Source organism: Argopecten irradians, chromosome 14, assembly GCF_041381155.1.
Source record: "Argopecten irradians isolate NY chromosome 14, Ai_NY, whole genome shotgun sequence".
NCBI lineage: Eukaryota > Metazoa > Mollusca > Bivalvia > Pectinida > Pectinidae > Argopecten > Argopecten irradians.
The window spans coordinates 5,964,525-5,990,210 of record NC_091147.1 but is presented as its reverse complement, the minus strand read 5'-3'; the positions used below and the strand labels follow the sequence as shown (position 1 = coordinate 5,990,210).

General features: G+C 35.0%; 1 protein-coding gene, 1 long non-coding RNA gene and 1 pseudogene across 3 annotated transcripts; all 3 read left to right on the top strand.

The window, feature by feature from the left end:
- Positions 1-270: 270 nt before the first annotated feature.
- Positions 271-5,633, top strand: LOC138307294 (acidic phospholipase A2 Cc1-PLA2-like). Of its 2 annotated transcripts, none has more exons than XM_069247948.1 (6): positions 271-504; positions 2,502-2,562; positions 3,237-3,384; positions 3,693-3,823; positions 4,983-5,132; positions 5,494-5,633. In XM_069247948.1, exons 1-5 carry the CDS (start codon positions 421-423, stop codon positions 5,120-5,122), a joined length of 564 nt encoding a protein of 187 aa, XP_069104049.1. In that variant the 5' UTR covers positions 271-420; the 3' UTR covers positions 5,123-5,132; positions 5,494-5,633. The 2 variants fall into 2 exon arrangements, with proteins under 2 accessions (XP_069104049.1, XP_069104050.1); XM_069247949.1 differs by having other exon boundaries at positions 348-598.
- Positions 5,634-5,764: 131 nt separating this feature from the next.
- LOC138308148 (S-adenosylmethionine-dependent methyltransferase Rv2258c-like) lies at positions 5,765-18,034 on the top strand (annotated as a pseudogene).
- Positions 18,035-19,167: 1,133 nt separating this feature from the next.
- LOC138308001 (uncharacterized) lies at positions 19,168-24,385 on the top strand. Its single transcript, XR_011206077.1, has 3 exons — positions 19,168-19,440; positions 21,804-22,004; positions 22,959-24,385. It is a non-coding gene; the product is annotated as an uncharacterized lncRNA (long non-coding RNA).
- Positions 24,386-25,686: the final 1,301 nt, after the last annotated feature.

Sequence of the window (25,686 nt, the reverse complement as noted above, 5' to 3'; positions counted from 1 at the left end):
AAGTATAATCTGAACAACAGATATTATTAAAAATCGGGACGCTACTTTTATATTACAATTATAAAGAATTAGTCATTAAAGTACATAATAAATGTTAACACGTAGTCTCACTAAAGATAGTTTTGTTTGGATAATTTCTATGAGGACTTGCTTTCTGTATTTTTTACATTTAATGTATACTTGTTCATACGAAATTCATTCTAATACACGGTAATTTAAATTTCTTTATCGCCGCGACGTTAGCGTGTTACCTGTAATTCAATTATTGCTTCCTTTTCTCCGACTGTAACCCAAGACAAACGGACGTTAAACGCTACACGAATCTTTATATTCTAAAAATACCGCCAACAACACGTCGATATAACTTCTGATCTACCTAAAGGTACGGAGTCAATGTTCTGTTACCCATGTGGATGACAGATGGATATCAACATTAATATTATATTGGCCCGGGGATATCGACACGAAACGCCATACCTCGACCATAGCAGTACGTACCCGGAAGTAAGTGAAGAAATGACAGCATTTATAGCAGTGTTCACGATGTGTCCATATTGAAGACTTAGTTAATCAGTAGGAAATGTATAATACATAAATGGTAAGTATCCTGTTATCACTAGACAAAACCAAGTATCAATTTTACTTTCGATTTTCATATTTGAATCGTTATTACATATAACACACACAAGACAGCTTGTTTACTAGTCTTGTATATATCATTTCTTTAGTGTACAATGCACTCTACCGTAATATGCTCAAAGCGTGTCTCAATTATTGAACGTACATGTACGTGTACATTGTAAATGAGGATACTGTAATTCAATTTAAACTTAAACGGAAAATCCAACAGTTTCAACATTTTTATTTCAAAAAGCCTACATATATTTACGCCATCATTGCTTAGTTACATTTAAATATCGTTCTCTTACATACACATGTATATTTACATTTTACATCGCGAAATTATGTATAAATAAAAATATATGTGTGTATTTCTATGTATAGGCGCGGTCACATTAGCATATGAAATCATATAATTCTGTATAGTTATATAATGACACGGGTCATATAAGCATATTGCATCATAGAACACTGTATAATTATATGTGTAGGCGTGGTCTCGTTAGCATGTAACATTACAGCATTATGTATAATTATATGTGTAAACGTGGTCTCGTTAGCATGTAACATTACAGCATTATGTATAATTATATGTAAAGGCTTGGTCTCATTAGCTTGTAACATTACAACATTATGTAAAATTATATGTGTAGGCGTGGTCTCGTTAGCATGTAACATTACATCATTATGTATAATGATATGTGTAGTTGTGGTCTCATTAGCATGTAACATTATAACTATACGTATAATTATATGTAAAGGCTTGGTCTCGTTAGCATGTAACATTACAACATTATGTATAATTATATGTAAAGGCTTGGTCTCATTAGCATGTAATATTACAACATTATGTATAATTATATGTGTAGGCGTGGTCTTATTAGCATGTAGCATTAAAATATTATGTATAATTATATGTGTAGGCGTGGTCTCATTAGCATGTAACATTAAATTAAAACATTATGTATAATTATATGTGTAGGCGTGGTCTCATTAGCATGTAACATTACAACATTATGTATAATTATATGTGTAGGCGTGGTCTCATTAGCATGTAACATTAAAACATTATGTATAATTATATGTGTAGGCGTGGTCTCATTAGCATGTAACATTACAACATTATGTATAATTATATGTGTAGGCGTGGTCTCATTAGCATGTAACATTAAAACATTATGTATAATCATATATGTGTAGGCGTGGTCTCATTAGCATGAAACTTTACAACATTATGTATAATTATATGTGTAGGCGTGGTCTCATTAGCATGTAACATTACAACATTATGTATAATAATATGTGTAGGCGTGGTCTCATTAGCATGTAACATTAAAACATTATGTATAATCATATGTGTAGGCGTGGTCTCATTAGCATGAAACTTTACAACATTATGTATAATTATATGTGTAGGCGTGGTCTTATTAGCATGTAACATTATAACTATACGTATAATCATATGTAAAGGCGTGGTCTTATTAGCATATATACATTACATCATTCTATTTAAGTATATATGTACAGTGTATATTTGATCACATTAGCATGATGTATTACAGTAACTGTGTAATTATACGAATGAAGGAATCTGTATTTCCTTCCTTCCTTAATTTATCCAGCCTGACTGTTCGAAAGACGTCACGTGTTAGGGTCGCAAAACAGTGTGTCTGTATCGAAATATCATGACTTTGCGATGCTCTTTACATTTTAAACAGAGTTGTTATTCGTGTAAAAGAACTCTTCGATGCATTCCGATAAACACAAAACAGATCAAAATGTCAGCTAGCTGTCACATTCCCTTAGCAACTCCCCTCATGTTGATTTATCACTAACAGCATTATCCCTTATACATTCCCTGTGTGCATTATCTTCTACAGGCTCCTTCAGTCCGTTTCGGTGTGGTACTAGCAGCCATATGTCTGATAGGTGTCGTGTCTGGTAAGTATGTTTAATTGTTACATTGAACCAAATGGCTTTACTTGACAGTGGTGTAATGACCTTCAAACAGTTCGTAACATGTGAAGAGAAGCGAGTCTAAGAAGTAATTATTCAGCAAATGAAGTCATAGAATGGACGAGCATCAAAACCAAACATAATACACCATGTTTCGTTTACATTTGCACCTTGTTATACACGCTATTTTTGATTCCAACTGTTGGCGTTTTTTATGCCCTATGACCCTGATTATTGATGAATTTCCAGGAAATATGTTAATCCATAGGACCCTAGTGTTCATGTCTTCTCGAAAAACGTCATCATATGATCTCGAACGTGTTTTGCTGTTATGAAAAGCATTATCATATCCTGTTGGCTTTCGGTGTACCATCGATTATCGTATCCTACAGAATTATTAGAACTTTATTATTATAGTTATTTTGATACCGTAAGTTCGTCCTCAATGTTACCATGGTGATTCCTTAACTGATTCAACCCTGGGATTTCATAATGGACTTGTCAAGTCTTTGAGTAAGAAGATCCTATATGTGTCTTTAGTGGTGGCGGAGTTTAAAGTTTACTACACTCTCTAACACCAGCTTATATGTTTCTGCCGATTAACAGAAGATGTTGACATCTCATTCAAACAAAAGTTGTCATCTTTGCTATTTCTCTAGGTGGGGCAACATCAAGATGGCGGCGCAGTCTTCCTCAGCTCGGAAAGATGATACGTACTGTGACTGGAAAATCAGGACTCGATTTTAACGGATACGGCCGCTGGTGTGGATACGGGGGTGCCGGGGATCCCGTCGACGAAATTGATCGGTTAGTATTTCCTTCAGTATAAAGAAAGTGTTGATGGATAGGCCCTACATTTTTATTAGAGTTTCTATAGAGGTGTAATACTAGTGAATCTCCCTTAGCTTAACTCTAGAATCAGTCAGGTCGAACTGACAAAATAATCATGTCAAATTTTAGTGATGTTTTTAATATTCTAGAAACTGGTAATCAATCTAAGAATTGATTTGTAAAGTTAATTCGGTGTAGATGATACGTAGAGAAGCTACACATAGTGAACTATTTTCTCAGATCTATTTATGTTATAATTGCAATGGTTTGATCCGTATTTACAGATGCTGTATGGGACATGATCTTTGTTATGATAAGATTTACAACACAGCGTGTAACTCTACCAAGGGAGAGATAGTCACCACCTACACGACATTTTACAACTGGACGCTGACAGACGGCCATATACAGTGTAGTAAGTACCGAAACATACCTATTGTGTACTCATTATAACATATTTTATCCTTGATTCTAGACTCATGTGATCAAAGAGCCTAAATTTTGTAGCGCCAAAAAAGTGCAAATATTTAATCAGGTCACATTGACCTACCTCACGAATACAAGTGTTGTTTTCTGAACTAAAATCCACAAACCCCTGCTGAGCAGGCACAAACTGAAAACTTATCAATTGTTTTTTTAATTACCTAATAACAAATACACATGTAAAATGTCAATCTGTCCTTCTCAATGATACTAATGTTAGCCTTGAGAAATTATCTTTAGATAACAGTTTTATTGCTCTCTATGACCTGATCAATGCTTGCGATCAGTAGAATACTAACATGGGTTTTGCATACACACAGTGGCTTTATTTCAAAAGTCTGTTTTGTAATTTTCGGTTTCCTCCTATACCCATTTCATGTGTTTATTGTAACTGTAATATAAATATGCTGACAGATGGACACACTTTTTTTAATTGAATACTCTGGCAAAGGAAGGCTAAAGTCTGTAAAAATGGTGTTCATATCTACTTTCTTATGAAATGAAAACAAAAAACAAAAAATTACGATCAAAATCGCTCTGCATGCGAAGAAATTAGTTTATATTATAGAAATCCTAAAACGTCCCCCCGGCTGGCTTTGTCCGTGTTGACATTCCCACGCAGCCTCCCTTTCAGAATTTATTTTTAGAACTGTGCTAAATTTACGCAGGGTTTTTCCCTAATTTCAATGGTCAAAACAAGACAACGTAAGCAGATCTTGACCGTCGCTTGAATGTATAAGAACATTTGGAAGGCCAACGAACGTATTTAGACTGGTTTCATTGGCCGACTATTCACTTTAGGATGAAGAATTTCTGTGAAATAAACGCAGATTATGAATAAAACTATTTATAAATACTTGAAAATATCCTTATATTTTACAGTTAAGGTATTAGTCCCTGTTAAAACTATTGATATCCTGTATTGAACATAACTAAGTTGATAATAAGTGTTCGTGTATTTTAAATTTATCATATGCGTTTATTGTGTTTGATGCATACGAATACCAATACATATTTTTTAATGATTTTCAAGAGAAATACACGAGAAAATGTTAAATCATTACTCTGTATGCCGTCTATCTGTCCACCAGATGATGTGTCGCCCTGCCAACATGCCCTCTGTTCCTGTGATAGACAGGCCACTACGTGCTTCGCTCTCAATATGGCCTCCTACGACAACGCAAAGAGAAGCAGATTTGGTATACTCGTCAGTAAACTGTTGGACTTCTAGTGAACTACAGGTAATCAGGCGTGATATACTCTATCAGTACACTGAAAGCCTTCTAGTGAACTACAAGTAATCAAGTTCGGTATACTCATCAGTAACCTCTTAGACGTATAGTTCACTAGAGGTTAACAGGTTTGATATAATTGTCATTAATCTGTTAGCCTTCTAGTTCACTGTAATATTATATATATTGTAAATATCCATGTTGTTCTGCATAAAGATTATTATTAAATAACAGGCAACCGAAAAACAAATTGCAACCAACTTCTTATTTTGTAAGTCCTGGAATGTCATATGGAAAATGTATTGGCTCAGTATGGTTTCCTCTTGCCTTTTATAACTTCTCACGACACGTACTTAATCCTTAATTTCAGTTACATAACATCCGACTATCGATGATGCAATGGAGATCCTTGGTTTAACCTGTTCACCGTCCGCATGTGTTGCCATGGAGACACAAAACTTGCATGTCTCATTATAAGTGTTTATACGAGTAATAAAACGTTTTTTAGAACTGTTTGGTTTGGTTATGAAGATCAGTGTAACTTGTATAGCGTATAGTTGGGACTTACATTGTAAAACGTGTGAGAGGCAATTGCCCTAGCTAAGAAAGATAGATCAACGGATATGAATATTCATATGGTACTTAAATATGATTTGTGTAGTTATTCGACGGCAATGAACATCTGAACGCCAACATTTTTAACTCACCTTTAGGGAAATTTGTTTTGACTGTGATTAAATGTCAACAGGTAACGTAACCAATACAAGTAACATGTGGATATTGATCTACAGGTGTTATCTATATTGATTATCATATAAATCAAAATTATATGCATAAAGATTTGATTATTACGGGGCCCTCTAACTGACATGCCACACACTTAATTTATTTCGTTTTATCGAAATACTACTTCGTTTTAACGAAATATTAATTCGATTTAACGAAATACATGTACTATTTCGTTTTATCGAAATACTATTTTGCTTTATCGAAATATTATTTTGTTGTAACGAAACATTATTTTGTTTTAACGAAAAATTATTTCGTTTTAACGAAATATTATTTTGCTTTATCGAAATACTATTTCGTTTTATTCTCGGACACTAGAAATGCTATTTGTTTTGTCGAGCACTCTAGATATTATGTCGTAAGTTCGAGTCGAGATCTCGAGATTCATGTTGGTTCTCGAGATGATAATATCGTCGAGCGTTCGAAATCATATGTTAAACACTAGACTTGATAAGTAGATTTAGTTACATATACATACTCACATGACCTTTATGTACTACTGTAGCATTGAAAATGCACACATATAATTATACATTAAGAATATATTGAATTTGGTGTAACAAAGTTTTTTTAAAACATGTAATTATAATATGTGCTGTGTAATTAGATGGAGATTATTTAATGACATGTTCAGACATTTTGACATGAATGTCAGACCTTGAGAGCATCTTTCGAGACTGTTTATCGTTTTTGTTGAAATCAGTGAAATAAATATGACCTTCAGCCAACACGGCATACATGTAACCTGTCCTCCACCTTCACGCGGGTTCACACGTATGGTTGCATATTTCTGCCATGGTTTTTAGGTTGAGTTATGTCCCAGCTAACAGCAACACGTCGGACAGACGTTGGCCTAAGGCATGATACTAGGTGGACCCAACGTCAGATGATGACATTGCACCGACGTATTTTTGTCCAGCTGATTTACGTTGTCCAGACGTCAAATTCCGACGTTTTGATAACGTTGCCAGACATTGTTCCAACGTCATGTTGTAACTGCTTTCGACGGCTTTCCAACGTTAATCAGATATGTATAGACCTGATTTGCCATTGAAAATAATAACAAACACATAAAGATAAGTTTCACTGCTTTTAATATATTACCACAATCATTCACTGCCGTAATCAGAGTCACTGTCTCGTCCCACAGGAATGCTTCTGTCATCCGCTTCTGCCACTGAAAATGGAAAGATATTATTTAAAAGTAAAATAATAATAATTAGAACTTATGTCATTTCCATATACATGTACAACAGTTGAATGCAACCGCCATTTTGAGAGTCACATGATAATTAAATCGTAGACACATAACCAAATAACGGTAAATATAACTGGAAAACATAAATGTATAGCAACACATAATTTCATGTAAATATAAATAACATCTCCATTTTGGAATTTTGTATATAAATGAACATATACTTCGATATAAAAAGTTGTCATTCTAAACTGAGTATACGTACGTACTACGGTATATATAATACATATACTTTGTTACACATGTACGTTGATAAACTCACCCAGGTAAACGGTTGTAAAACATAAATACCATCAAATATATTTATCATATAACATTCCTAAAACATATCTGTACAATTAGGTGTAATTATTATAAGGATATAGTGATTAAAACTTCTAAAATCAACATGCAAAAGTACTCACGATCGTCACAGATGACCACTGTGTCACCTGCAGTCTTGTTCTGTCGGCAGGAAACTTAAATGTTGCTGTGGCCGCACCCACTCTAAAATAATTGATAACGGATAAGCGCGCCCGCTGTACTGTGGCGTTAAACTGACCCCAACCTGATCCGATAACACTTTGGTAGTTCTTTGTCGTATGTCGTATTGTGTATGTTTTGTACATAGGGGTATCTGTGAAGTATATATTAGTATATATGTATGTGTTGGAGATGTTTAATTAGATTGAGTAAGTTACAAATTTAAAAGGTCTCTAAAAGATTTAGAGATTTTTATAAAAGTTAATATCGTAGACCGTAAAAATGTGTTTTAACGGTTATACTCCAAACGTTGCTTCACCGTCTCAGCAACGTTATTAGTGTTTAATCATTTTAAACCGACTTAGCTATTTAAAGTGGTTGATTTATTTTATCTTCAAGAGAAAAACAAACGTCGACGAAACGTAAGAAATCCGACTGAGACCTAGCCGTATTACGACGAGATTCATGATAGTCAGTTGCGATAGTGTAACTCGACTTTCCAATATAATTGTGTCGATAAATTGTGTTAAAACTTGTCTTATCGACATAAACATCGTAAAGTCATGTTTTAATTCGACTGCAAGGTTGACATGATTATCTCAGCAAAGAACGTCGGATTATAACCTACATGTATATACATATTAAGTACAATAACACTGTGGCAGAAATATGTCACCATAAAAACCAGCAGCTCCCAGGTTAATCATACATCTGTTGTGATACAGCCGAACAATATGGATCTCGACCAGTACAGGACCAATATATTTAACATCGTGGCCGAACGCTTTGTAACTACTGCCCTCAGTATAGGGAAGGATTTGGGCCTGATCGATACCCTGATCAAGCTTACAACACCAGTGACATGTCAGCATCTCGCTGATCTATGTAATCTAAAGGAAAGGTAAATATTCACTTATATAATTATCGGTGGCCCGGTATCGTAAACACTATAGCAATAGACAAATCACAGATACTTCTGGATACGTGTTTACTTCTCGTGCTTTAGATACACTATGACCGAAGGTAAGGCCTTAAAGGGCGTAGCCAGATATTTTTTATATGAATTATGCACGGCATGGGAAGAGCGAAGCTCTACTTGTTTATTTTATTTTCTATTTCATGAAGAAGACATTTAGAAATTGAAGGACGCACTTTAAATTATAGAAGTATATGATGTAATAATTGTCTGGCATAAACTCAAAGAAATAACTCAAAGATTCGGATTTCTCTTTGTCCACTCAAGGCCTGGAGTGCCGCGTATGCGAATCCTATGATTTCGCGCCATTTGTTGACGTTATGTAACGTCATGATTCCTGTGGTCATCTTCGCCTTGATGGATATTTTGACTGCATTCCATAGCTTTTAATTTTCAAAGTGTTATTTTTGTATTATCATTTAAAAAAATGTTTAATTAGTCCTGTTATGCATTTGCATTAGTAAAATATATATTTACTTGGGAGAGCAGTATCGGAGACACGCACAGCCTCCCCATATGTATGAAAAAATGGTGGCCGCAAACTGAAGCAGTCAGTGTGTAGGATTTAATTTTGAAGATTGTATTTTTCTTATATTTTTATCTGTTACCTTAGAAGAAGTGCTTCTTCATTATAATTTTATACTAGAATTTACAGTGCTTACAAGATTTCTATTTATTTCTGTTTCAACATTGTTTTAAACTACTGCATGCTGATCTTTTTGACCACATATAAAGCTAATCTCTCCAAAACATGATGACAATAAATGTATATATTTCAATTTCCTGGGGACTGACACTATATAACCTAACCAAACAAAAAGGGAATTTATGAGATTATAATTCTCCTATAATTCCCATCGATGTGATGATATGTAGATCATGTTACGTAACGTTGTTCTGACCGTCGGTATGACGTTATGACGAAATAACGGCATAAAGAAATTCCCGTCTGGCGTCTCCTAGAAAATGATGAATTTTACATGAGAACACTTTCTAAGGTCTGCAAAAGTTTGAACAGCGTTTCCGTAAATGCAAATAAAATATCCACAAGTAAATATCCACTCTTCTAATACAATTACACTCCTGGATTCATCGCAAACGCAACATTTTCCGGCTGAACTTTTCAATATTCTTATCACCTCATCAATGAACTAATTAACAGCGCATTTGTATGCGTACTTACGTGCTACCAAGATGAACTACACAATTATTTTATGCTATTCACAATAATATTTGTAGTTATGATTTTAAAGTGATGAATATCATGAAGATATAATATATTAATTTAAATATTCAAGGTGTACCGAGGATTTTAGGTTTATTTCCATTGACTTATTTACTTTGCTACGACTTATTTCCATTGACTTATTTACTTTGCTACGACTTATTTCCATTGACTTACATGTATTTACTTTGCTGCGACGTTACAAGAAGAGGCTCCACTGACGGACAGCAGGATATTTTATTTTGTTATAGCGATAACAGTGTACATTACAGATTGTATAAAAAATAAGATAAAACGGAAATAAAAGTATTCAATTATATTCTTCTAACATGCATTATTCAAATTGTCTGCAATCCTGAGAAAATTATATCATAAACCACCCAAGAAGGCAGTTAAATGCTCATACATTGTATATATATTTTTCTTGGCCCACATCCGATTTAAATTACATTATCGGAACATATTAATGGATCCTAACGTATGGAAGTTATTTCTCACATTTGTTTTGTGTTATTATTCAGCGAAACGCCGTCGCCTATTTTTGTCGGTTAACTACTGTGACATCTACACTAAAACTAAATCGATACTACAAACAACATGTTAAGTCTACTGAGTCCATGTTACAACCATTCAATCATGACATATACACCGCGTCGATAATATATATTTTAAAGTTAGTAATGCATTTGGGTTAACAAGAAAAGGCGATCTCAGAAATTTGTTATTATGTACTAAGTTACTCTATACGAATGTTGATTTGCTTGCGATTTTATGTCGCGCAAATTGTTTGAGATCGGAAATCGTGATTGGAAATTACCGCAAAAACGTTTAAGAATTCTAAATCCCAAAATAATACTTAATCGTTGTAGAAATTCTGTTGGGATAGAAAATAAAAAAAAATAAAAAGAGTCGACGCGAAAATGGCTGGTTTTCAGTTATTAGACGAAGATGTTTGTGTCTTGATATTTAATACATATATTAAAATACAAGGTTTATTTTGGTGCAAGACGTAGGAAAGCCGAGATGACGAGGCGACGAGGCTATGCCGAGTCATCTCGGCTTTCGGTGTCGAGCACCAAAATAAAATTTGTATTGTAAGATATTAACCGTGTATTATGATTATCCTACAACCAATATGAAATTCAAAACGAAAGTAAGTTGCCAATTATTTACTTGGTTTCGCTCAAAGCGAGACGCTTATTTGTATGTGTAGGAAAAATTCATTCATTAAACCGAATGAGAGTGTACTCTTTTTTTTAAATTCCGTGGGAAATATATGAGCGCATTCGCAAACAGTATAAATAATTTTATTCCGTGTGTGATTATAACTGAAACAATATAAAAATACTAAAAATCATAAAAGAATTACTTCACAAGGCATACCTTTACAATGAGAGGAAAAAAAAAAAAAAAAAACCACATCGCCATATGAAATTTATCGGATATAAGAGATTAAAAAATATAAAAATGACGTCATTCCGAAAAATATGACTTCACTTTTTAGCGGAATTGAATGACGTTTCATTCACCGGAAGATTAAAATTCTTGGTCAAGTAAGAAAAAATCTGTCAGTTATGGAACAAATCCACGTGATTGTATTGACGGATAAAGAAGTTTGTATTTGCGGATAAAGCACAAGTTTATCCGGCGGTAGTTATCCGTCAGTACGTTCGTCAGTTGCAGGATGAAATGGAATGTTTGCCACAATTTCATTTAGCTACTGCCAGGTATTTAACTTGATGGACATATTAGACTTTAGTGACTTATTACATAAAAAACTTTCTTCCTTTTAGTAATGTAAGACAAGCGCTAAATTTTGTATTAGTATCAATCTTTCAATATCTTTTTTATTATTATTGTAGATATGTAAGAGAATGGCTGGGCAGTATGGTGGCCAGTAGAGTGGTCTCCCTTGATGACGAAGATAATTATTTCATTCCTGAGCATTGTAAGCCTGCTCTCAAAGGTTAAAATATACTTGGTATATACCCACTAATGAGTGTTATGGCCAAAAGTACAAAGGAATGCTTCCGGAAGGACGGGCCTAATGGTAGGTTGTGCTATTGTTGATTATGGTTTTTTCCATTCTATGAAGCACGTGTCATGAAATGAAGACTGCGATCTTATAATAGCAGAATATAATTTACAAAAACGGCAACAGTAAAAATAATTAAACCCAGCTCATACAACATTTATACACCAGCAAAATAATATGATTCAACGCAAACCTTTCGCGTATCGCCCCTAGTGTGTGACACCTAAAACCACCATGGTGTCCGTTTTGCATTTAATGTACTCTGTATGGAATAATGTTCGATAGTTTGTTTCAGCTTTCACTTTAAAAAAGACTGGTGTCAGTGCTTGTGAATGGTACATAAATAAAAACACATCTGACTAGTTACTATTTCTTTGTTTGATGACACAAAAAGATATAACTTTTGTAACAAAAGTCCTCATTTATCAAACAAATCTTTTTAATCTTCTATGGTTTCCTAAGCGATCAGAACTCGATTATAAAGCATATAAGTAGGATAAACGCCATAAAAATCAAATTAATTCTGGTGCTACCTACACTGTATGTTCACCAGAAAAATATAATACTAATAAACCTTCAAGTTTACCCTACAATACCATGAAGATTATCATCAATTCAATAATTTGAAAAAATATATACGGATGGAATAAATAGTAGTGTTTTATACTACCATCATGGAATCGTGAGGAACTAAGTATCGGGATGTGTCGTCTTTTTTAAACCACAGCTTTGTTAGTTATAATTTGATTTCTATATCTGTACTACTATATGCGCTAAATCAACCCCAGTCTTTTATAACCACATATAACCACATCGTCTTTTTTAAACCACAGCGTTCTTAGTTTTAATGTGATTTCTATATCTGTACCATTAACTGTTGTGTTGTAGGTTACCGATAACGATGAGATGCCCGAGGAAATGGTCCATGCTATTGATACAAAGGTAGCCGGATGGATGACCCGGAGGGAGAGGTCGCTGTCTTGTTAGAACCAGTCATTAAGCTTAAAGGTAACATAGTTCTACGGTGTGCTTATAAAATAATGATATCTTTGTTTCCACGATCGCTGAAATAATACGGTTTGGGGGAACTATTGTATAATTCCTCTGAATCATACACAATAATGTAATCTTGCGAGTACCGAGCATTTATATTGGCAAAACCATTAACATTATTATCTCAATTAATTCGTGACTAAAGTGTTATGATTACTTAATAAAAATATTGATATTAGTATTTTGATTTGCAAACTTATTTTATATTCATATATACAGTACCATTGTAACACTGTAAATGGTTATTTTCTCGACGAACGTTCCCCGTTATAAAGTATTTGATGGCTTAAAGTGAGATCAATAAAACACGATCTGGGAATTGAAACCTTTTACGCCAGTGGTAACATTGGGATGCCTAGGTGGTGTTTTTTTCAGTCATAATCATGTCATCGGTACTTATATAACGGCATAAAGAAATTCCCGTCTGGCGTCTCCTAGAAAATGATGAATTTTACATGAGAACACTTTCTAAGGTCTGCAAAAGTTTGAACAGCGTTTCCGTAAATGCAAATAAAATATCCACAAGTAAATATCCACTCTTCTAATACAATTACACTCCTGGATTCATCGCAAACGCAACATTTTCCGGCTGAACTTTTCAATATTCTAATCACCGCATCAATGAACTAATTAACAGCGCATTTGTATGCGTACTTACGTGCTACCAAGATGAAATACACAATTGTTTTATGTTATTCACAACAATATTTGTAGTTATGATTTTAAAGTGATGAATATCATGAAGATATAATATATTGATTTAAATATTCAAGGTGTACCGATGATTGTAGGTTTATTTCCATTGACTTATTTACTTTGCTACGACTTATTTCCATTGACTTATTTACTTTGCTACGACTTATTTCCATTGACTTATTTACTTTGCTACGACTTATTTCCATTGACTTACATGTATTTACTTTGCTGCGACGTTACAAGAAGAGGCTCCACTGACGGACAGCAGGATATTTTATTTTGTTATAGCGATAACAGTGTACATTACAGATTGTATAAAAAATAAGATAAAACGGAAATAAAAGTATTCAATTATATTCTTCTAACATGCATTATTCAAATTGTCTGCAATCCTGAGAAAATTATATCATAAATCACCCAAGAAGGCAGTTAAATGCTCATATATATATTTTTCTTGGCCCACGTCCGATTTAAATTACATCATCGGAACATATTGATGGATCCTAACGTATGGAAGTTATTTCTCACATTTGTTTTGCGTTATTATTCAGCGAAACGCCGTCGCCTATTTTTGTCGGTTAAATACTGTGACATCTACACTAAAACTAAATCGATAATACAAACAACATAATAAGTCTACTGAGTCCATGTTACAACCATTCAATCATGACATATACACCGCGTCGATAATATATATTTTAAAGTTATTTATGCATTTAGGTTAACAAGAAAAGGCGATCTCAGAAATTTGTTATTATGTACTAAGTTACTCTATACGAATGTTGATTTGCTTGCGATTTTATGTCGCGCAAATTGTTTGAGATCGGAAATCGTGAATGGAAATTACCGCAAAAACGTTTAAGAATTCTAAATCCCAAAATAATACTTAATCGTTGTAGAAATTCTGTTGGGATAGAAAATAAAAAAATAAAATAAAAAGAGTCCACGCGAAAATGGCTGGTTTTCAGTTATTAGACGAAGATGTTTGTATCTTCATATTTAATACATATAGAGAATACATGCATTGGTAAGTATATTAAAATACAAGGTTTATTTTGGTACAAGACGTAGGAAAGCCGAGATGACGAGATGACGAGGCGACGAGGCTATGCCGAGTCATCTCGGCTTTCGGTGTCGAGCACCAAAATAAAACTTGTATTGTAAGATATTAACCGTGTATTATGATTATCCTACAACCAATATGAAATTCAAAACGAAAGAAAGTTGCCAATTATTTACTTGGTTTCGCTCAAAGCGAGACGCTTATTTGTATGTGTAGGGAAATTCATTCATTAAACCGAATGAGAGTGTACTCTTTTTTTTAATTTCCGTGGGAAATATATGAGCGCATTCGCAAACAGTATAAATAATTTTATTCCGTGTGTGATTATAACTGAAACAATATAAAAATAGTAAAAATCATAAAAGAATTACTTCACAAGGCATACCTTTACAATGAGCAAAAATAAAGAACCACATCGCCATATGAAATTTATCGGATATAAGAGATTAAAAAATATAAAAATGACGTCATTCCGAAAAATATGACGTCACTTTTTAGCGGAATTGAATGACGTTACATTCACCGGAAGATTAAAATTCTTGGCCAAGTAAGAAAAAATCTGTCAGTTATGGAACAATTCCACGTGATTGTATTGACGGATAAAGAAGTTTGTGTATGCGGATAAAGCACAAGTTTATCCGGCGGTAGTTATCCGTCAGTACGTTCGTCAGTTGCAGGATGAAATGGAACGTTTGCCACAATTTCATTTAGCTACTGCCAGGTATTTAATTTGATGGACATATAAGACTTTAGTGACTTATTACATAAAACAACTTTCTTCCTTTTAGTAATGTAAGACAAGCGCTAAATTTTGTATTAGTATCAATCTTTCAATATCTTTTTTATTATTATTGTAGATATGTAAGAGAATAGCTGGGCAGTATGGTGGCCAGTAGAGTGGTCTCTCTTGATGACGAAGATAATTATTTCATTCCTGAGCATTGTAAGTCTGCTCTCAAAGGTTAAAATATACTTGGTATATACCCACTAATGAGTGTTATGGCCAAAAGTACAAAGGAATGCTTCCGGAAGGACGGGCCTAATGGTAGGTTGTGCTATTGTTGATTATGGTTTTTTCCATTCTATGAAGCACGTGTCATGGAATGAAGACTGCGATCTTATAATAGCAGAATATAATTTACAAAAACAGCAACAGTAAAAATAATTAAACCCAGCTCATACAACATTTATACACCAGCAAAATAATATGATTCAACGCAAACCTTTCGCGTATCGCCCCTAGTGTGTGACACCTAAAACCACCATGGTGTCCGTTTTGCATTTAATGTACTCTGTATGGAATAATGTTCGATAGTTTGTTTCAGCTTTCACTTTAAAAAAGACTGGTGTCAGTGCTTGTGAATGGTACATAAATAAAAACACACCTGACTAGCTACTATTTCTTTGTTTGATGACACAAAAAGATGTAACTTTTGTAACAAAAGTCCTCATTTATCAAACAAATCTTTTTAATCTTCTATGGTTTCCTAAGCGATCAGAACTCGATTATAAAGCTTATAAGTAGGATAAACGCCATAAAAATCAAATTAATTCTGGTGCTACCTACACTGTATGTTCACCAGAAAAATATAATACTAATAAACCTTCAAGTTTACCCTACAATACCATGAAGATTATCATCAATTCAATAATTTAAAAAAAAATATATACGGATGGAATAAATAGTAGTGTTTTATACTACCATCATGGAATCGTGAGAAACTAAGTATCGGGATGTGTCGTCTTTTTTAAACCACAGCTTTGTTAGTTATAAATGTGATTTCTATATCTGTACTACTATATGCGCTAAATCAACCCCAGTCTTTTATAACCACATATAACCACATCGTCTTTTTTAAACCACAGCGTTCTTAGTTTTAATGTGATTTCTATATCTGTACCATTAACTGTTGTGTTGTAGGTTACCGATAACGATGAGATACCCGAGGAAATGGTCCATGCTATTGATACAAAGGTAGCCGGATGGATGACCCGGAGGGAGAGGTCGCTGTCTTGTTAGAACCAGTCATTAAGCTTAAAGGTAACATAGTTCTACGGTGTGTGCTTATAAAATAATGATATCTTTGTTTCCACGATCGCTGAAATAATACGGTTTGGGGGAACTATTGTATAATTCCTCTGAATCATACACAATAATGTAATCTTGCGAGTACCGAGCATTTATATTGGCAAAACCATAAACATTATTATCTCAATTAATTCGTGACTAAAGTGTTATGATTACTTAATAAAAATATTGATATTAGTATTTTGATTTGCAAACTTATTTTATATTCATATATACAGTACCATTGTAACACTGTAAATGGTTATTTTCTCGACGAACGTTCCCCGTTATAAAGTATTTGATGGCTTAAAGTGAGATCAATAAAACACGATCTGGGAATTGAAACCTTTTACGCCAGTGGTAACATTGGGATGCCTAGGTGGTGTTTTTTTCAGTCATAATCATGTCATCGGTACTTATAAAAGGAGTGCGAGTTTCAACTTCCACGTTGTATTGTTTTGTGATTTGCGGATATTGAGTGAAGATATCGGAACTAGTAGTTTCTCTCGGATGAATTACCCCGTATATTTTCACCTTAAAACGTTATATTTAAAATGTAATAAAATTGTGTTCTGCTACTGTACTTATTAAGTGATTTATATATGTCATAATTATTAAATCTGATTTGCAGAATCAACCAAGGTGCTAAATGTCCTTGACCTTGGATCAGGTGCGGGTGTTTTGACCCGGATGCTGGGTAAATGTTTCCCTAAAGCTGAAATATTCGGCATCGACTTCAACGAACGCGCTATCAAGAAAGCCAGGGCTCATGATGCAAGTCCGTCTAACGTTACTTACATCAAAGCAAGTGTTACAATTGCAAGCTTGCCTAAATATTGGACACAGAAATTTGATTTTATTGTCATTTATGACGTACTTCACGACCTTCCGTGTCTTTCAGAATGTATACGAGAGGTAGCGCGTGTGCTGAAAGATGACGGAATAGTTTCTATTTCTGACCCAAAGTACACTGTAACCATAGAGATAACGTTGGTGACTTTGGTGTTGCCGGGATGGCGTATGCTATCAACGCCTCCATTTGTTTGCCGAGTAGTATGTCCACAGAGGGCGCTGCAGGAAACGGTATTGGCTGTAGGAACGAAGACAGGGAAGCTTTCCTGACAGAGGCAGGCTGGCACATCAAAGACAAAAAACGGGTTGGACTCTCGACTCTCGATAAACCTCATTTGCACAAAATCGCAGTAGATATACTTGTACATGCTTATGTAAACAGTGCTTTGCAATAAAAAAAATCTGAAAGTATAATTTGGCTTTTAGATTTGAGTTTCCGGTATATCTTCTAACTTCATTATATTACCACTCTCCATTATGCGATGCTGGTGCATTTGCCGGTCGTACTGTATTCTTAAAGCCAAAAAAATATAATTGTGTTTCAATAAAAACAAAGTGTCTACATCCGAGATCATCGTCCCAAGTACGATTCATTACAAAGAAAGACCGTAAATACAAAGAATAGTAATTCTTAAACAAAATACACGAAATGCTAAATTTTCACATCTTATACCACAGCACCAAATAATCTTCATCGAAGGTGGCATTCATTTGGAAATATCAATGTAAGATTTGATCTTATCTTCTTTGCATTCCTTTTTTTTCAAAAATCTATTCATGTCGAAGTTCGAAGTTGAGATATCTTTGACACATTAAGTCTAAATTGCATTAAATTAAATATATAACGGCATATCGTAAGCTAATGGAAATACGACAAGGTATTTTTTTGTTTGTCAATTGCTAAAACAAGGCAAACAAGTCTTTCCGAAACCTCGTAACACATATTAAAGGTCATTGTTTTAGGTTATGTACATTTTCTTCTGGCGGAAGTGGGTCACTAAAAATCCATAATATCTATTTGTGGCCTGATCTTTCACGATACATGTATGAATTTAATATCCTCAATATACAGAGTATAAGACGGGTCGTTAGATATATAAATAGATGGTTGTTTTCGTCTCGTCATTTATGACAGTTAATATCCATTCATTGTTCATAAGGTAAACATAAATTCAATACAATAGTATTTTTATTACAGGGTTTTGCACAAGACACGAATAATTCTTTCTTATGTATGATACAATGTGTATCGTATGATATGGCTTCTGTATGTGTGTGACATCAACAGGCATACTGATACCATGTTGACCTGTACACTATGGGAAAATAAATGAATAACCAAACACAAATATGAGTAGGACATCCCGTATATATCGGCTCTAACTTTAATACATTAACTAGTTTCGACAAAGGAAGGGGTTAAAGTTTTAACCTTACCTGTATGTATACCTTTTGTAATCAATTAACTTCACGTCAAGCAGAAAGGAAAAAAAAACGTTGATTTACTATGAACAACGAATGCATAGATACAATATTGCCCAAAAATGGTTCGTTGTGTGTTGTCGTAGAATAGAATAACAGCCATAGCTCGTGCTTGGGTGGATTATTCGCTCCCGCCGAATGCATCCTCTGATTTATGTATAACGAAATAAGGTGCGATCTGTATAAAATGAGAGATTTCTTACACATGGTTGTTGCATTGTTTGGAAAGGTGAAGAGGAAAAGGGCTTAAATTGGCTGATTTTTTCGTGTTATTGTGTTCCCTAGACTACCTATACAGTTCTGGAATTGAACACAATCAACATATATTCAAACAAAGTGAAGATGAACGAGAAATGAGGTAATTTGTTTGTTAATTTGATTAATTAACGACCTATTAACAGCTATGGTCATGTAAATGAGGTAAAAAGTATTACTTGCCTACATCTATAATCAATTATGAAACTTTTCCATCTATTTAGTTTTAATTCAATTTTGCTTGTAAAAAACTATTCCATTGGCTTAAAACTTTACTTTATCAGCCAACAAAGGAAAAAATGGCGTCGCTGTTTGTAATATCGCTTCGGATTGGTAGAGATAAAGGCAAAATGATTCCACTGACAAAGGAGTCCCAAAATGAAATTTGAATATTAAATAGATTATCTTTAGTGAATTGAATTATAAGGATTTATAATGTTATGTAGATAAAACACAAAAATAGAGAATACATGGTTGGTATCTTACAATACAAGGTTTATTTTAGTGCGAGACTTAGGAAAGCCGAGATGGCTTACTCATCAAAGAAATTATAAACATTACATACCTCTGCTATGATCCAAGAAAAAGACGAAACCACCATACGAGATTTTTTGATACCGTAAAAATGACGTTATTCCGGTGAATGTGACATCACTGTTTGGCGGGACTGGAAGACGTTTGATTCGGCGGAATGTTCAAGTTTCGTGTCAATTACAAAAAAGTACTGGAACAAATTTACGTGACGAATAAAGCATTTCGTATTGACGGATAAAGCACAAGTTTATCCGGCAGTAGTTATCCGTCAGTATGTGGGGCAGTAGTTATCCGTCAGTATGTGGGGCTGTAGTTATCCGTCAGTATGTGGGCAGTAGTTATCCGTCAGTATGTGGGGCAGTAGTTATCCGTCAGTATGTGGGGCAGTAGTTATCCATCAGTATGTGGGGCAGTAGTTATCCGTCAGTATGTGGGGCAGTAGTTATCCGTCAGTATGTGGGGCAGTAGTTATCCGTCAGTATGTGGGGCAGTAGTTATCCGTCAGTATGTGGGGCAGTAGTTATCCGTCAGTATGTGGGGCTGTAGTTATCCGTCAGTTTGTGGGGCTGTAGTTATCCGTCAGTATGTGGGGCAATAGTTATCCGTCAGTATGTGGGGCTGTAGTTATCCATCAGTATGTGGGGCAGTAGTTATCCGTCAGTTTGTGGGGCAGTAGTTATCCGTCAGTATATGGGGCAGTAGTTATCCGTCAGTATGTGGGGCAGTAGTTATCCGTCAGTATGTGGGGCAGTAGTTATCCGTCAGTATGTGGGGCAGTAGTTATCCGCCAGTATGTGGGGCTGTAGTTATCCGTCAGTATGTGGGGCAGTAGTTATCCGTCAGTATGTGGGGCAGTAGTTATCCGTCAGTAAGTGTGGCTGTAGTTATCCTTCAGTATGTGGGGCAGTAGTTATCCGTCAGTATGTGTGGCAGTAGTTATCCGTCAGTATGTGTGGCAGTAGTTATCCGTCAGTATGTGGGGCAGTAGTTATCCGTCAGTATGTGGGGCAGTAGTAGTTATCCGTCAGTATGTGGGGCAGTAGTTATCCGTCAGTATGTGGGGCTGTAGTTATCCGTCAGTATGTGGGGCTGTAGTTATCCGTCAGTATGTGGGGCTGTAACTATCCGTCAGTATGTGGGGCTGTAGTTATCCGTCAGTATGTGGGGCAGTAGTAGTTATCCGTCAGTATGTGGGGCAGTAGTTATCCGTCAGTTTGTGGGGCAGTTGTTATCCGTCAGTATGTGGGGCAGTAGTTATCCGTCAGTTTGTTGGGCTGTAGTTATCCGTCAGTATGTGGGGCAGTAGTTATCCATCAGTATGTGGGGCAGTAGTTATCCGTCAGTATGTGGGGCAGTAGTTATCAGTCAGTATGCGGGGCTGTAGTTATCCGTCAGTATGTGGGGCTGTAGTTATCCGTCAGTATGTGGGGCAGTAGTTATCCGTCAGTATGTGGGGCTGTAGTTATCCGTCAGTATGTGGGGCAGTAGTTATCCGTCCGTACGTGGGGCAGTAGTAGTTATCCGTCAGTATGTGGGGCAGTTGCAGGATAAATCAGGGTATACTCTCATCATAAACCACTTTATCTAGACTACACTCAGATTTTGTGTGATATAACAATAACATTTCAAATCTGTTCAATTCAATCCTTGAATAATGAAATTGCTTTTGTAACGAGCTTTTCTATTGGTTCAAAGCGGTTTTTTTCTCATAACATAAAAAATGACGTCGTTTGTAATTTTATCCCTTATTGACTGAAATAACGACAAAATGATTTCATATAAAAAGTGGGTTTCTCAAGGAATTAGATTTTGTATATACTCACAATTGAAGATTTATTCCGATGCACATATAATGAAAAAGTTTCATTTATATGTTTTAAAGTTAAAATATTTTGATTAACCAATAATTGTTTTGTTGTTGGTGAATTCTAGGTTGACTACTACAGATATGTTAGGAAACAGTGCAAATGGTGTCCTAATCATCGGTTATTTGAGAGGCGGAACCTCTTTCATGGGTGAAATTTTGGGATTCAAATATGGAAGTTTCTACATTTACGAACCTCTATAAAATATAATGAAATGGGAATATATGGACCATGGTCTAGTGTTTAGCATGAGAGATCAGACTTGCAGGTGAGTCAATCTCAATTCAGTTATGAAGTTTGATTTTCAGGTACATTCATCCAATGTTTTAGGTAATTTTCTATTTTGAGTTGATGTGTAAATGCCACATTACGAAAGCAACATTAGCAATAATTTTGTACAGAGTTGAGTTATATCTTGTTTTATCAGGTAGACTGAATTACCATATATAGAAGAGACATAACTCTAGTTCGAGTAGATTAAAGACAGTGCCTTTCATTCATATATATTACACTTCCCATTGATTCTTCAGCGTACAAAGCACGTGCATGACTACAAGCACATGCACTTTGTCTCTACCATATATGTTAATTCAGTGGGCCTGATTATACTCAAAGCGTATTTTGTCTCGCTTTACTATATCTATAACCGTGTTCTTTTATCACCTTTTTAACATTAAAGCTGACAATGCAAGTTAAAAGATATACTTTTGAGATTAAGAAAAAAAATATTGATTTTTTTCCCAAAAATTCGTTTCTGAGACAGCCCCTTGCGTTTCTAAGGACGGGCAGACCTCAGGTTACGCGTAAATACGTTTTGGGTATTTAGTACAGTAGATCTAGAGCCGGTCAGGTGTTAGTCGTTACACCTTGAACAGCTAGCATTGGACTGATTGCACGTGTGTGTGGTTCACGCGCTTTATATAGGGGTCAGTACCCGGTGTTGTATTCAAGCATAGTTAAAACAAAATGGCGACTGCCCGTCCTTAGGAATGCAAGGGGTTGTCTCAGAAACGCATTTTGAAAAAAAAATAATAATCTCAAATATATACTTTCTAACTTGTATTGTCAGCTTTAACACTCCTGTTGACGATAGGGGAACGAAGCATGACGAATGATAACGTAATGATATAATAATTCGTAAATGTTTCTTGTCTTTATATTATAGTTAAATAAAATAATTTTGTAACCAGGTATATTTATTGAACTTTTTCATATTTCACAGCAAGAGACACAACGTGACGGAAACGACAATCCTGGATATAATCAGGGGAATATATAGCTGTGACAGTCGAAAATACAAACACCTTCTACGACCATGGCAATACGATAAATCTATTGGCCGCACACAAAGGAATCACTCCATGTGCAGCACATCCAAGAAAAAATGTCACGAGGAATACCTGAATCAATGTTCAACCGCGTTAACAAAAGTGAGCAAAGTTCCAAGACTTAGCATCGGCTTATCATCAAAACTTCTACTCGAGTTTCCTAATTTAAAAATAGTTCACCTTTTGCGAGACCCACGGGCAGTACTGACTTCACGACATAAGCTTAGATGGACTCCTGTCCCAGGCGGAGCACTGTCTTTATGCAAAAAAAATGGAAACCGATTATCAGGAATCACTAAAAATGAAAGAAAACTTTCAAGACAAAATATATGTAGTGTATTATGAGGATTTTGTTCAAAACTTCACTGAAAAACTGAAAGAAATATATGGCTTTGTAGGCTATCGATTAGATCAAAGAGATTTATATCGTTTTGGTTTGATAGAATCAGGATCTAACGAGGGCAGTACTCTTTCTAATTCCACGGCATTAGCACGGGCATCGAGGTACAACATTAAGCCTAGAGTCCTCAGAGAAACCAACAAAGCGTGCGCTGATTTCTACAAGCTGCTTGGATATCCACAGTTACCAAGTATGAACGAGGTCAGAAACATGGACACACCACTCCGACTGGGTAGACAGGCGATAAGCAACTAATTGAGATGTGGTAGGAAGGTGTCTAAAATTATGTTTTTTTTTATAAATTGTTTACTTTTGAAAAACAACACAAATATATACAATTAAATGACATTAAATTTTGATGAGACACTGAACCATTCGCATTCAATATAACCGCCTGTTCCCTGCCTCATGTGCCTCTAGCAATGAACATTTGACCACTCAGCTTTTCTGATTCTGGGAGCCTCTTCCGTCTATAAGGTGATAAAGACTTTTCAAATCGAGCTGACTTTGAACGTGAGAAAGTCCGATGCCAAGTAACGGGACCTATACATGCTACATGTATGTCATTGAACATAACTTGTAAAACAAGTTGTCCGACTTGCTTGATATAATTAGAATTTACAGTACTGAATGTGTGCACATATTTGTCAGTAGAATATGACAGATACATGTACTGCCTTCGCTCTGAGAGGAAAGGCTCAATTGAAAAATGAGAAAACTAATTATTATATTCGACTGACTATTTATGGTTTAAGTCTTAAATCGCCTCGGTTTTGGGATTGTGTGGGCGTCTCTTTTTACCATGACATGGGAAATCGGATTCTAATGAAATCTTTTTTACGGTTTATACCTGTCAAAATCATGCCAGGAACCTGTTTAATTACGTATGTTGTTGTAGCTGTTCGAAAAATAATAATGATTGAAAAGGATACAATGGTGCGAGTGTCTGTACATATTTTATTACTTTTATTTATAAAAACTTTACACTGACGCGATATACATATTTGTATGTCTACCCTGCGTCTGTATCGAATGCGCATGTCGTTGTGTTTAAGCATTTATAACGGTAAAACAACTATGGAGGCTATATATGTAAATGCTACTGTATTTCTCAATACATGAGACGGCCCTGCCCATATGCATATGTCATGTAGGTGTGAGTGGAATGTATGAACGTCAAGTACTGTACTTGAGACCGTGCGTGCATCTCGGGGATTCTCGTAGGCGAACCTCCGTCCCTTGCACATTCATTCACACCGTTGGATAACGCGGAGACGGACGTATATCTAAGCTGGAGACCTGGTAAGAGCGTTTAAGAACTATATCATTTATAGAACGAATATACGTCCCCAACCTATTATATTACGAAATGGTCGTTGTGTGATATAGGATCATTGTCGCTTTGACTCACGCGGGCAAAATTGTCTTTGGTTTTTATAGGTTTCTAATTTAATATAAGTTTGCGTACAATCAACCTAACAAGTATTAATAATAGATATCGTACTGCTCACAATACGTCAACTTACAATTTGTAGAATTGTCGTACATTTTTCCATTGAATAACGCCGTATTTATATGTATCACAATGATATCAGACTTTAACTTAAATCTTTTATACGTTACCTAGTAGGTAAAGGAATATAAAACCGGCTAAAACATGCATACAAAGGTGTAAATAGCCTTTCTCAAAATCTTAACGTTGCTCCGCTAGCTTTAATGGGAACACATCAAATTGTAGTTCTACAGACTACACTAACATCTGTCTAGACGTGTTTTGAGCTGCAATATTACAGCTATAACATTTATAGATATCATGTTAGTTTCATACAAAGGCATCTTATATATACGGGTGTTATAACATAATTTGATATATGCATGTAAATTATCAAGTTCTCGAGTATTGTAGGTTTACATTTGCCATATAAGTAACATTTTCAGGCACAAGTTAATTCTAACTTGCAAACGACATCCTCTTCATGAAAATTTAAAGCATTAATATATACATTTTAAGATAGCTTTATATTTTAATAATTACACCATAATCAGTTTTCTTAGTGATAGATTGATAAAGAGAAAGGAAAGGGAGTGAATATCAACAATCCAAACCGTTCAGTTTCTCTAACCACTCAAAATAGTCTGGTTATATATATGTTCATCACAACCAGATCCATATATTTGTTTTATTTTTGAATTTTTAACCATCAGTTTAAATCAACATTAAA

Coding starts and splice junctions, on each gene's coding strand:
- LOC138307294 (XM_069247948.1), top strand. CDS start 421: ATGGATATCAACATTAATATTATATTGGCCCGGGGATATCGACACGAA. Junction 3,385..3,692: donor CCCGTCGACGAAATTGATCG/GTTAGTATTTCC, acceptor CCGTATTTACAG/ATGCTGTATGGGACATGATC. Junction 3,824..4,982: donor AGACGGCCATATACAGTGTA/GTAAGTACCGAA, acceptor TCTGTCCACCAG/ATGATGTGTCGCCCTGCCAA.